Source organism: Engystomops pustulosus, unplaced genomic scaffold (assembly GCF_040894005.1).
Source record: "Engystomops pustulosus unplaced genomic scaffold, aEngPut4.maternal MAT_SCAFFOLD_150, whole genome shotgun sequence".
Classification (NCBI taxonomy): domain Eukaryota; kingdom Metazoa; phylum Chordata; class Amphibia; order Anura; family Leptodactylidae; genus Engystomops; species Engystomops pustulosus.
In genome coordinates this window covers 114,060-128,220 of record NW_027285030.1, presented here as the reverse complement: position 1 = coordinate 128,220, position 14,161 = coordinate 114,060, and the positions used below count along the sequence as shown (strand labels likewise).

Here is a 14,161-nt window from a genome sequence, read left to right as displayed (position 1 = left end):
GGAAGTCTTCCCCACCTATTCACTGCCAAGCAGCTGCTGACTGTCCTCAAACACTTCGTTCTCGCTGCATAGTGGCGCTGAGCCCAGACCACCTAGTAGCTCCCTGGCTGCGGGAAAGGAACAGGACAGAGGCTGGTTGAGGACAGGTGAGGGCCGCTGACCTGCTCCTGGGCCATGCTAACTAATTGTTGTGTCTGAGGAACCCACAGACTCTTGGCTGGGGTTGTCAGATGTTATATTTGAGGAATTGGATGAACTAGTCAACCATTCAGCAACCATTCAACAACCGCTTCAGTGCAAACAAACAGAGTGACATGTTAAAGGTACCGACTCAATATATAGTTTTTGAAAAAATATCACATATCTTTATTTAAATTCATACTACAGACAAGTTAAAAACATTTAAAAGCACCAACATGTGCAAATTCATATCCTATGTAATCAGTCAAATATGTGCAAAATGATGCAAGGATTACAATAGCAGCCACGTAGATATGTGCAAATAATAAGCAGTGGTTGCTGTAAAATCCTCTCCGCTGTAATGCCCGCACGATGCAATCAATTTCCTAGTATAATATAAAGCATAAATAAATACAATCAATGCTCTATATGCTGTGCAATGGCTAAATAAATGAAAAGATATCACCGGGATAACAGGAGGGGGGGCTGGCCCCCACGCATTGCGCCACCTAGCCCTGTGGCTTCTTCGGGGGTGTATGTGGATACACAGTATGTAGCTCCTACATATGGGGCTGACTAGATTGCTCACCTGTGCTGTGTCTGGTGTGTAGTGAGCCCTGGCCGGGCGATCACGTGACCGGCACAATCCTCCTTCCTCCTGCTTGAGCCGGTCACGTGACACCACAGCCAGGCACGCCCACAGTTCAGCCACGGCATGACTGCTAGTGAGTGCAAGAGATTTGCTGCAAAGGATGCTGGTAAATGTAGCCTTGGCTGGGGTTGTCAGATGTTATATTTGAGGAATTGGATGAACTAGTCAACCATTCAACAACCGCTAGATGACAACTGCAGTTCTGGCCTCACCGAGTCACCCCTGCTGCGACGTCCCCTGACTGTGCTGCCACCTCTGCCTGCTCCACCTGCCTGCTTTCACACGTAAATCTGGCTGTAAACTATAGCCCCAAAAAGGTATGGCAATTTGTGTTATACAGATACCCCTCAACTGACACTGTAATTTCAGCAAAAATCACTGTATAAACTACGTGATTTCACACATAAATCTGGCTTTAAACTATAGTCCCAAAAAGGTATTGCAATGTGCGTTATACAGATACCCCTCAACTGACCCCCAGTGAGAGGTTCACAAATTCATGCAGATGCATGAATGTCAAACAGATTTCTTCCTATTTGATTTTGTCACTAAATAGAACTGCTATTTGAGGTATACAGATCCCCCTTAAAGAACAACCAGGGATTGGTCCACAAATTGCTTCTGCAGATGCATGAATGTCAAACAGAATTCTTCCTATTCGATTTTGTCACTAAATAGAACTGCTATTTGAGGTATACAGATCCCCCTTAAAGAACAACCAGGGATTGGTACACAAATTGCTACTGCAGATGCATGCATCTCAAATAGATTTCTTGCTATTCGATTTTGTCACTAAATAGAACTGCTATTAGGGGTATACAGATCCCCCTTAAGGAACAACCAGGGATTGGTCCACAAATCGCTACTGCAGATGCTACTGCAGATGCATGAACAGATTTCTTGCTATTCGATTTTGTCACTAAATATTAATTTTGTCACTAAATAGAACTGATATTTGGGGTATACAGATCCACTTTAAAGAACACCCAGTGAATACAGCAGGAATCGCTACTGCACAGTACAATATAACACCAATATAGTATAGATGAGGTAAAGAAGTACCACAACAAGAATAGAACCAAAGAATTATAATAGAGTAATAATAAATATACAAACACCGTGGTCCAAATCACTAACTTTTATTAATCAATGTTCAAGTTAAAACAGATAAACACTAGGAGCAGCAACAGAAAAACTAGTAGAGCATGTGGATGTGTCCCTGTACATAAAAAATGCCATACAATTTAAAGACCAAGTAGGTCCTGGAATAACCTAAATACAATGCAAACAGGGCAACAAGACCCTTAAAACCCCTAAATTGTCTCGGGCATGCAAGGATGTCAATACACTTGATAGGAGGAGGCATAAATAGAGGGAACATAAAATGGAGTACATATACAAACCACAAAGGCTGTGAGCACCTTCCCCGACACATGTTTCGCCAAACGCGGCTTAGTCTGGGGGACTGCCACAAGAACGGAGCCCAGAATATTTAAATAAAAAACCGCCCAATCACCTAACACGGCACTCTAAATATATTAAAAACACATGTGTGCAAGTATGTACAAACCTCCGTGGCAGAGGGATTGAGGTAATCACACTGTGAACACCCTAGGGCAGTGATTTTCAACCAGTGTGCTATGGCACACTAGTGTGCTGCGAAACATGGTCGGGTGTGCTGCGGGGGAAAGTTCCCCAAACTATGGTGCCCCCTGTGTTATGTTTCCCGGCAATGCACAGCGTTGCGCAGTCAGGCTTCTTACAATATAGGAGACGTGTACAATAACACATGCGCAAGTATTGAACCTCGCGCGACAAAATGACGTCACCGAGGCCGGCGCATCATCCTGAGAGCGGAGAGACTCTCGCATTTGCCCACTACCAAGGTAATGCCCACCAATAATGCTGACTATATGAGCTTTTGCCTGAGTATATGAACTGTTGGCAGAATACTCAGCATATGAGCTGGTACTTTTAGTACTCCAGCAGTATACTGCATATAACAATGAGAAATGTAAAATGAGAAATACTATAGTCATGAGGCTGGAGTACTACAAGTACCAGCTCATATGCTGAGTATATGAGCTGGCACTTGTACTCTGGCCTCGTGGCCATAGTACTTCTCATTGTGCCCCTTTATTTTGCAGTATATGAGCCACATAATAATCAGCACCATATACTAAAAGCAGGGAGAAACTGAGAACTGTTGAGGAAGAGCTTTGTGTGTGTGTTTCCACCATTCCTGCCAGGATATCCCGTTTGTGTTTATCGAAACAGGCCCAGGTTTCACACAGAGTGAGTAAAATAAATTTAGAATCTATAATATTAACTATATGTATAATATGACTGTTTTAGTGTCATTTTGTGCTATTTTGGTTGGTGGTGTGCCCCAGGATTTTCTAAGTATAAAAAGTGTGCCACGGCTCAAAAAAGGTTGAAAATCACTGCCCTAGGGGGTGGTGACGTCATATCAGGAACTCAAAGAGATACCGCGATAGCTGAGCTGAGTGTTGTAATGCCAAATCCCGTCTATCGCGAGATCTCGGCATCTAGCCCAGGAGAAAATTAACTCCTTAATGGACAGAATACCCAAAATAGGGGATAACTAGGAAGTAAGTAAAAGTGACAAAGTAACCAAATCTCAGGTGTTCTAAAAGTTCTAAAATACTTATATATTCATGACCAGGCATGAAACTAAATACAGAGGATGTATGTATATATATATATATATTGTGAGACACTGAAGGGGTTAACTGTGGATGGGCGGTATGTTTCCCCTAGGTTTTGCTATTATGCAAGGCCTTAGTGCTGAGGTTTGTGTCCAGCACCTTGGACACAGGTGGTGGGAACAGCCTAATCAGTCTGCATAAAGTGGCTGAGCAGAGCTGGAAGTGTTGTCTCTCTGGAAGGAGGCTGGAGAGCACGCAGCCTTGACCTCTGTGCCTGGAGCAACGAAAAGTGTTTTGTTAGTGGTGAGTCAGAAAACCATTGTTTAGTTAGCACCCTGACGGGTAGGATATTATTTTGTTTTTGATGCCTGAATGTGAAGGCTGTTTTATTTTGTTCCTGCTGAAATAAACACAGGCTAGACTTGTTTTGGACTGTACTTTGGTGTCACTGTCGTGAACTGCAAGGTACAGTCCAGGCAAGTGCATGGCCTGGGTGAAAGCAGCAGGCAAATTGCAGGATACAGCCAAGATGGAGGACTTTATTCAATACCTGCAAGAGTAGGCCAGAGCTAATCGGGAGCAGCAGCAGGCCATGCTCCAGCAGCAGGAGGAGAGGTCCCGCCAGCAGCAGGAGGAGAGGTCCCGCCAGCAGCAAGCCATGTTTCAGCAACAGGAGGAGAGGTTCCGCCAGCAGCAGGAAGAGTCCCGGGCTGATCGGCAGCTGCAGCAAGCCATGCTCCAGCAACAGCGGGAAGAGTCCCGAGCCATGTTCCAGCTGATGATGGAAAAGTTTTCTGGCGTTATGGCTGCATCGCAAGCGACGACTACTGAGGGGTCCCATACTGGTGTGCAAGGGTACCCGGTTGTCCAGCATTCCGCACGAGCTGCAGTACAAAAGGCTTTACAAAAGATGACGACGACCGACGACGTTCAGGCGTATCTCACTGTGTTCGTGTGAGTAGCTGAGCGAGAGGAGTTACCAGCTGAGCAGTGGGCAGATGTCCTGGCACCGTTCCTGACAGGCGAGTCGCAGAAGGCTTACTACGACCTGAGTGAAACGGAGGCCCGTGAGTACCCCTAGCTAAAGGCGGAGATTCTGGCTCGTCTTGGGGTCAACGTTCAAGTTCGCTCCAGCCGGGTCCACCAGTGGGCTTACTCAGAGAAACTACCCCCACGCTCCCAAATGCATGACCTGATCCATCTTGTCCGGAAGTGGTTACAACCAGAGGACTGCACCCCAGCACAGATGGTAGAGAGAGTGGTTCTCGACAAGTTCACCCGTTCTCTGCCCTCTCGGCTCCAGCGGTGGGTTGGACAGGCCGGACCCACAAAAGCTGAGGAGCTCGTGTCCCTAGTAGAGAGGTATCGGGCTACGGAGGACCTTCTACTTACCTCTCCCACACGAAGCAGTGCCAGTGACAGGGTCACCAAACCAGCTGGTAAGACTGCTACTGCGGAAAAGGGTAGATATGTCAGGTTGGGAGGGGGTTCATTGAGGGGCGTGGATACCCAGAAACCCAGTGAGGCTCGTGACAGAGGTCATGGCCGTATCCAGTGCTGGCGGTGCCATGAAATGGGCCATATTGCTGCCAACTGTTCACTGTCAGTGGAGCCAATGGACTGCAACCAGACCCGGCGAGTGTCACTGTTTGCCCGGCCGGTTCTGGCAGCCGAGTCAGTCACGGAGGCAGAACCCCAAGTGTGCATGGTCACCATCGGTGGTCACACAGTGGAAGCCTTGCTAGACTCAGGGAGTCTGGTCACCCTGGTGTGGGGAACTTTGGTTGATCCTGGACTATACAGTGGGCGGAGAGTGGGAGTGTTGTGTATACATGGGGACACTCGCGAATATCCCACTGCTGTCATCAACCTACATACCCCTTGTGGTACTATTGCCCATGAAGTGGGGGTGGTGGGGACCCTGTTTCATGAGGCTATTATCGGCAGAGACTTACCGGTGTTTTGGGACCTCTGGAGACGAAGACCCACCTCAGGTGCTGTTGCAGATAATGGACATCAGGTATGTCCGGCCTTGGCCCCTGAACCCTTTGAGGCCGATGTACCCACACCAGCAGTAGGGGTGACCCCATGTGATGAATTCTCTCCCCTAGAGGTTCTAGCTGGTGAGGTCGAGGGCCACGAGGAGGTGGCCGACATGCCGGACCTTGAGATTTCCCGTGAAAATTTTGGGGCTGCACAGCTACAGGACCCCACCTTGTTTAAAGCACGGGAGAATGTTAAGGTGATAAATGGGGTACTCCAAATACCAGGGGCTGACAAAATATACCCCCGAATGGTGATTGTTGGGGAACTGTTGTACAGGGTCGACCAGATACGGGGTGAGGAGGTTGAGCAACTTGTAGTACCCCAATCTCACAGTAGGCTGGTGCTAGAGTTGGCACACAAACATGTGCTGGGAGGGCACTTAGGTGCTGAGAAGACCCGAGAGAGGATCCTACAGCGATTTTTCTGGCCCGGGGTGTGGGAGGAGGTAAACCGGTATTGTAGCTCCTGCCCTGAGTGTCAACTTACTGCCCCGGCCTCCCAGTGGGGGAGGTAACCTACAAGGTATCTCAGCCGGGGAGGAGGAAACCCGAACAGATATACCACGTGAACCTCCTAAAGCGATGGAGGGAAAGAGAGTCCCTGATGGCCTTGGGAGTAGAAAAAGCATCTGTCCCCAAGAAGGGGACACCGGAGGTAGGTGTACCCTATGCCAAGGTGCCTGAAGTACGGATCTCGGAGTCCCTCTCCAGAGCCCAGATTCAGGAAGCGAAGGAGTTTGTGCTCCGAAATGTGGATGTGTTCTCTAAGTTACCGGGACGTACTTCAGTCATCAAGCATGACATCATAACCGAACCCCATATCCGGGTACACCAAAAACCCTACCGGGTCCCCGAAGCGCGCCGGCTTGCCATATCCGAAGAAGTCAGGCAGATGTTAGACCTGGGGGTTATCGAGGAGTCTAAAAGTGACTGGTCGAGTCCTATTGTGTTGATTCCCAAACCTGATGGTTCCCTACGGTTCTGCAATGATTTTAGGAAGTTGAACGAGGTGTCCAAATATGATTCTTATCCCATGCCCAGGGTTGACGAGTTGATTGAACGACTTGGACAGGCTAGGTTCTTCTCCACCCTTGACCTGACGAAAGGGTATTGGCAGGTACCCCTTACTGACAGGGCCAAAGAGAAGACCGCTTTTGTTACTCCTGATGGGCTTTTTCAGTACGTGGTACTCCCCTTTGGGCTACATGGGGCTCCCGCCACATTCCAGAGGTTAATGGATCTCGTGCTAAAACCTCACCGGAGATATGCCTCGGCCTACCTGGATGACATCATAGTTTATAGTACCGATTGGTAGAGTCACCTGGCCAAGGTGCAAGCAGTGGTAGACTCCCTGAGGGCAGCAGGGTTGACAGCAAACCCCCAAAAATGTGCACTGGGTCTGGAAGAGGCCCGTTACCTGGGGTACCGTATTGGGCGAGGTGTCATCAAACCCCAAGTAAATAAAGTAGAGGCGATCCAGCAGTGGCCACGACCTATGAGCAAGAAGCAAGTGAGGGCTTTCCTAGGCATAGTGGGCTATTATCGCCGATTTATCCCCGATTTTGCTACCATAGCGGCACCCCTGACTGACCTGACCAAGGGTAGCAGGGCGTTGATGGTAAAGTGGAGTGAAGAGGCTGAGGGGGCGTTAAGACGGTTTTGTGCGAGGGACCGGTACTGATCACCCCTAACTTCACCAAGACCTTTATTGTGCAGACTGACGCTTCTGACGTGGGCTTAGGGGCTGTCCTGTCCCAAGTAGTGGAGGGTGAGGAACATCCTGTGACATTCCTGAGCCGCAAGCTCACACCTCCTGAAAAGAACTATAGCATAGTTGAGAGGGAGTGCTTGGCGATAAAATGGGCTCTGGAATCCCTGAGGTATTACTTGGTAGGGCGACAGTTTACACTAGTGACCGATCACTCTCCCCTCACCTGGATGAGTCAGGCCAAAGAGAGGAACGCCAGGGTCACAAGGTGGTTCCTAATGTTGCAGAATTTCAAATTCACGGTTGAACATCGAGCAGGAAAGCTGCATGGGAATGCTGATGCCCTGTCTCGTACCCACTGTCTGATGGCCAAAAGTGTTCGCCCCCACATGGTCAAACAGAGGGGGAGGTTATGTGAGACACTGAAGGGGTTAACTGTGGATGGGCGGTATGTTTTCCCTAGGTTTTGCTATTATGCAAGACCTTAGTGCTGAGGTTTGTGTCCAGCACCTTGGACACAGGTGGTGGGAACAGCCTAATCAGTCTGCATAAAGTGGCTGAGCAAAGCTGGAAGTGTTGTCTCTCTGGAAGGAGGCTGGAGAGCACGCAGCCTTGACCTCTGTGCCTGGAGCAACGAAAAGTGTTTTGTTAGTGGTGAGTCAGAAAACCATTGTTTAGTTAGCACCCTGACGGGTAGGATATTATTTTGTTTTTGATGCCTGAATGTGAAGGCTGTTTTATTTTGTTCCTGCTGAAATAAACACAGGCTAGACCTGTTTTGGACTGTACTTTGGTGTCACTGTCGTGAACTGCATCACAGCACCCCGCTACCACGGTCTCTACTGGGCCAAATCCTCCACAATATATATATATATATATACAATTTGCCGAACCCATGAAAATACATAAATACATACATACATTAAAGATGAATGTGATAAATGCAAGAATAATAGATAATGATGAAAAACCGACAATTTCAATTGCTTATGATACAATAAAATATAAAGTGCTCCCGCGAATCAGCTTAAACTTCGGCTTCATGAGGAATCAAATTTTTTGTGAAATTCGTATTGAATTCCACTTCGTTAGAATCGATTTGCCCATCACTAGTCTAAATGTAGAGTACAATCTAGGAAGTGCCTAGGTGATGTGTTCCCTACATCTGTGGGGATCTGATATCGCCTATGTGTAGTGAGTCTGCAGACACCAATTCTACATTTGTGGATTATGGTGCACTTCACAAAGGTAACTGGGTTCTGGTATATGCAGGCTATTTAGCTAGCTTGGGACGGTTCGGATCTCACTACGGGGATTAACGGGTGTGAAAAAGACTGAAACTAGAAAACATGGTAAAATTCATAAATTTAATAACCACTCATAACTCTGAAAAATCTAAACTCATATACACCTACATAAAAAGATATGTCTTTTTGATATCAGTTTTTATGCAATATAACTGAATGAAATGAAATTCATATATGTAAAAAAGTTTTTTGAGCTATTCAATACCAGTTTTTATACAATGATGCTAAAATAAATAAAATGAAACATAAATATGTCTTATTTAAAACGCTTATGTTCCTATGTGCATTTGTCCATAGATCTACACAGTGTGGGGGGAGCTCAGTAAACGCTTATATTGCATACTTTTTATTGTATACTATGTCTATTTGAGCACAATTCTTTTAAGATCTACTCCGAATGCAGCCTAAAAACCCACCAAAGACTCTGAGACAGCCTTGAATGTTAATTTCCAGAGCCAATATCGAAACTAAACTAAACCTAGCTAATGATAAGGAGATATTGATTAAAAAAATAGCATGAAGCATTTACATTGCATAAGCAAATTACCCAATTAGTAATTTAAAGATTAGTAAAAGATTAGTGCAGTTTTAAAATTAAGACAATAACTAGCAGCAAAGTTCATGCTTATTTAAATCAACAGGGATAATTTAATTAGTATAAAATATATTTTTCCTTTTTTGGAAGACTAAATCTGGGGTGCATCTTATAGTACAAAAAATGCTGTTACTCTATTGGAAAGCATAAAAGAGAATAAGGAAATGGATTTAACTGAGCAGAATCATTTTCTCAACTTTAATTTATCTTTCAGAGTGAAGAAATACAAACACTTGGACAGATTGAATTCTGTTTCACAAAAGATTTTCAGATGGAAAACTGTACAGTAACTGAAGAGATTGAAGGCAACCTGCTAATCAAAACTAAATCATATTATCTGCCATTACATGTTTGTGATGATACCTTGAATATCTATTATCCGTCTGTAGAATTAATATAGATGCCTAGAAAACAATAACAATCTTTTTCAGTTAAAAATTTGCTTAGCCAAAAATTTTCTAACAATTGCTTGTTTCTCTGCGATAGAAATGTTAGTTATATGAACTATAACTTTTAATTATTTTCTTGTGTGATGGGTGTTAAATTAAATAATTACAATTTAAATTGCTTTTGGATATTGCCTATTGTGGTTGTTATTTTTTCATTCTATCCTACATGCATTTAAATTTTCATGTTTTGCCCTGTGAAACGTTTCATGTGAAAGTTAGAATTCATGTACAAAATAGAATTAAAGTTATGCATTGCACCTAGAGTTACATATACTTGTGCGATACTATGTTCGTGTTTATCTCTGTTGCTAAAGGAGCTAGTAGGTTACTCAGCTCAGATCTAAGAAAGACAAATTGACTCATGTAGAAACACTGTTACTTTGCCTCCTAACTCATTTTGCTAACGAGACAACCTCAATCATAGGCAATGATATACGAACATTGTTTTCCATGCATTTCTCGCTAATAGAGCTATGTTCGTGATTATCTCTGTTGCTGAAGGAGCTAAGAGGTTATTCAGCTCAGATCTAAGAAAGACCAACTGACTACATGTAGAAAAATTGTTACTTTGCCTCCCTATTCATTTTCTTAACGAGACAACCTCCATGGTAGGCAATGATAGACGTACAATTTTTTCCTTGCATTTCTCTCTAATCAAACTATGTTTGTGATTATCTATGTTGCTGAAGGAGCTAGGACAGTGGTGGCAAACCTATGGCACGGGTGCCAGAGGTGGCACTCAGAGCCCTCTCTATGGGCACCCAGGGCATCCCTAAAAAGGATGCAAGGTATCTTCATGGATTCCCAGACAGCCAAGGTCTTGCCGCACTCATTGCTATCTTAAAGGGGTTGGAAGGACAGCGCTACACCTGACCATGATTTGTCAGTATTGGAACTCAGCTGGATGGAGATGAATGGAGCTGAGTCCCAATACCGATACAAACCATGGTCAGCTGTGGCAATGTGTTTGGAATCAGTCAAGTTGCTAGGGACAACACCTTTAAAGCAACAGCACTGCCTTGGACTACTGGAGGAATTGGAAGAGGTGGGCAGATCTGTGTTATCTTTGTAGCTCCGGCTCAAGGCCTGACAATTCTTCCTGTGCAAGGGAACCTGAATTTGTCTTCCATCTTTCTACTGTATTGGTGTTCTCAGAATACAGATATAATTGAAAACTATGACAGAGAAGGGAACAATACGTTTACTGCTTACATTTCCATGTTGGCACTTTGCAATAAATAAGTGAGTTTTGGTTGTAGTTTGGGCACTCAGTCTATAAAAGGTTTGCCATCACTGAGCTAGGAGGTTATTCAGCTCAGATATATGAGAGACCAACTGACAACATATAGAAACACTATTAATTTGCTTCATAACTCATTTTCCTACCGAGACAACCTCAATGATAGGCAATGATAGATGCACATTGTTTTCCTTGCACTCTTTTTATGTATTAATTTATAAACAAATAACTCAAATTTCGTATCACCAATCGTCCTCCCAAAAGTACTATACTGCTCGATGAAAAGGAGAAAAAGGGAAGGTTGGCACTCACCACGTATTTAAAATATATCTTCTTTATTTCTTTACACCATAAAAGACAGCATGCACCACAGGGAGTAGAGCATAGTTACACAGGCGCGTTTTTAAGGGACGAATCGTTTTCGCACACCTAGCGCTACATCTTGCCTATGAAACCCGGCTTCCTCCCTGGATTTTCAAACCCGGGCACCAGGAAGTGCTACTATGTAGCTCAATACGCCTTATGAAAAAACACCATTGGATAAAAACAATACGGGGGCGGGGTCAGAGTTCTGACTCCGCCTCGTACAACTGCAAGATACTGTGATGGACCTAAAGGAAAACAATTCTATTTTCAACAGCCAATCAGATGATAGAGGTCGCTAGGAGGAGGCGAACCCTAACGGCACATGAATCATCACAGAAGGACAACGGGCGGACCTGAAGGGAAACTGGTGCACTCTCAGTGAACTAATCAGCTTAAACCGCTGACCACGGTGGGGGGACCCAACTAACACATAGTTTTTAGGGGAATGTAAGAAATGAAACTGAAAGGGAACATATGTCTGGACTTACTGCGGGCTATACCCATCAATACAGGCAGGGGGCAAGCTTGAGATCTTGGAAAATAAACAATGTTAGATCACGGGCATCAAAGTATTCAATACAGAGGCATAAAGGTTATCTCTATATAACTTTCGGGAGTATAGCTGCTAATACTGCCCATAAGCATACTCATTCTTATCTTGATGAAAACATACCAATACAAAGAGAGATCGCACTCGTTAATTCACAGGAAGACACCCATATCGTTCTTATCATTTAGGCCTAAAGGACCCATAGCCTCTATTTTAATAATCCACTTCGCCTCTTTCCTTATCAGTAAGCTGCTCTAAGCCTGCAAAAGTTAAAATGCTGGTGTCTCCTTTATATGCCTGATGAATATGGTGTGGTGATCCCTTACCAGTTACAATACAAGTCTTGTTTTCTCTAAAGCATCTTAACAGGGCTCTAATAGTTTGCCAGTTTACATGGGCAGAAAATTATATAGAAAACGTAACATGACCTACATGTCAAAAATTGCTTGATGCGGTGTTCAAGACATCCTATATTCAGATTTTTCCCTGTCAACATGTTCCCTGTTTCCTATTGGAAAACATTTATTAACCCAGTTTTTTTCTTTAAAGTGTCTCCGAAACCTACTTCGTACCAGGTAGTCTTTCACCGTTTTACTTCTGGGAAAGGTTATCAAAGGACGATTATCGGCTATAGATTTCAATTGACGGTCCGCTTTTACCATAAACCAGTTTTTATTAATTGTTTCTTTAATCTTAGGGGCCATTGCATTGTAATCAAATGAAAAGACAAACCTTTCAGCTGTCTCTTTTTTATGAGGGTTACTTAACAGTTGTTCAGGGATCTATTTTGATGCTCTTCCCATTGCCTGCTTTAAAAGATGATGTGGGTAACCTCTTTTTAGTAGGCGTTATGTCAAATCATCTGCCTAAGCCATATATAAATCATCATTGTTATTAATACGTCTAAGACGGATATATTGGCCGTACGGAATAGCCCTCTTTACATAGCCCGGATGATAACTTGAAAATCGTAAATAGGAATTAGTGGAAGTAGGTTTTCGGTACATGGTTGTCACAATGCTATCGATCTCAATACGGACTTCCAGAAATTCCATTCTGCTGAGATCAATTTTATGTGGGAAGAATACTATATTCATTGAATTACCATTAAGATAGGACATGAAGTCTAGAAATTCCTGCAGATTGCCGACCATAGAATGAAAATATCATCCACGTATCGATGATATGTTTGGATGTTAAAAATTTGTTGTCTGCATGAAGTTAGTTGGTCTCTCTTAGATCGGAGCTGAATAACCTCCTAGCTCATTCAGCAACAGAAATAATCACGAACTTAGCTCCTTTAATGAGTTAGGAGGCAAAGTGACAGTGTTTCTACATGAAGTAAATTGGTCTCTTTTAGGTCTGAGCTGAATAACCTGCAAGCTCATTCAGCAACAGAGATAATCACGTGTTTAGCTCCTTTAGCAAGAAATGCATGGAAAACAATGTGCGTCTTATCATTGAGGTTGTCTTGTTAGGAAAATGAGTTAGGAGGCAAAGTAACAGTGTTTCTACATGAAGTCAGTTGGTCTCTTTAAGATCTGAGCAGAATAACCTGCTACCTCATTCAGCAACAGAGATAATCGCGAACTTAGCTCCTTTAGCAAGAATTGCATGGAAAACAATGTTTGTTTTATCATTGAGGTTGTCTCGTTAGGAAAAGGAGACAAAGTAACAGTGTTTCTACATGAAGTTAGTTGGTCTCTCTTAGATTGGAGCTGATTAGCCTCCTTGCTCATTCAGCAACAGAGATAATCACGTACTTAACTCCTTTAGCAAGAAATGCATGGAAAACAATGTGCGTCTTATCATTGAGGTTGTCTTGTTAGGAAAATTAGTTAGGAGACAAAGTAACAGTGTTTCTACATGAAGTTAGTTAGTCTCTCTTAGATAGGAGTAGAATAACCTCCTAGCTCATTAAGCAACAGAGATAATCAAGAACTTAGCTCCTTTAGCAAGAAATGCATGGAAAACAATGTGTGTCTTATAATTGAGGTTGTCTTGTTAGGAAAATGAGTTAGGAGGCAAATTAACAGTGTTTCTACATGAAGTCAGTTGGTCTCTTTTTAGATCTGAGCAGAATAACCTGCTACCTCATTCAGCAACAGAGATAATCGCGAACTTAGCTCCTTTAGCAAGAAATGCATGGAAAACAATGTGCGTCTTCTCAATGAGGTTGTCTCGTTAGGAAAATGAGTTAGGAGGCAAAGTAACAGTGTTTCTACATGAAGTTCGATGGTCTCTCTTATATCGTAGATGAATAACCTCCTAGCTTATTCAGCAACAGAGATAATCACGATCTTAGCTCCTTTAGCAAGAAATGCATGGAAAACAATGTGCGTCTTATCATTGAGGTTGTATCGTTAGGAAAATGAGTTAGGAGGCAAAGTAACAGTGTTT

The 14,161-nt window shown here is 43.7% G+C and overlaps 1 protein-coding gene across 1 annotated transcript in view; it reads left to right on the top strand.

The window, feature by feature from the left end:
- The window catches only part of LOC140108566 (ribonuclease T2-like), a gene marked incomplete at its 5' end in the record, with an annotated part of 84,537 nt that extends 74,792 nt beyond the window's left edge, over positions 1 to 9,745 (top strand). Inside the window, one exon of the mRNA XM_072131829.1 lies at positions 9,371 to 9,745. Within this exon, the coding sequence (XP_071987930.1) occupies positions 9,371 to 9,556 (186 nt within the window). The remainder of the gene's footprint in view (positions 1 to 9,370) is intronic.
- Between the last annotated feature and the right edge of the window lie 4,416 nt (positions 9,746 to 14,161).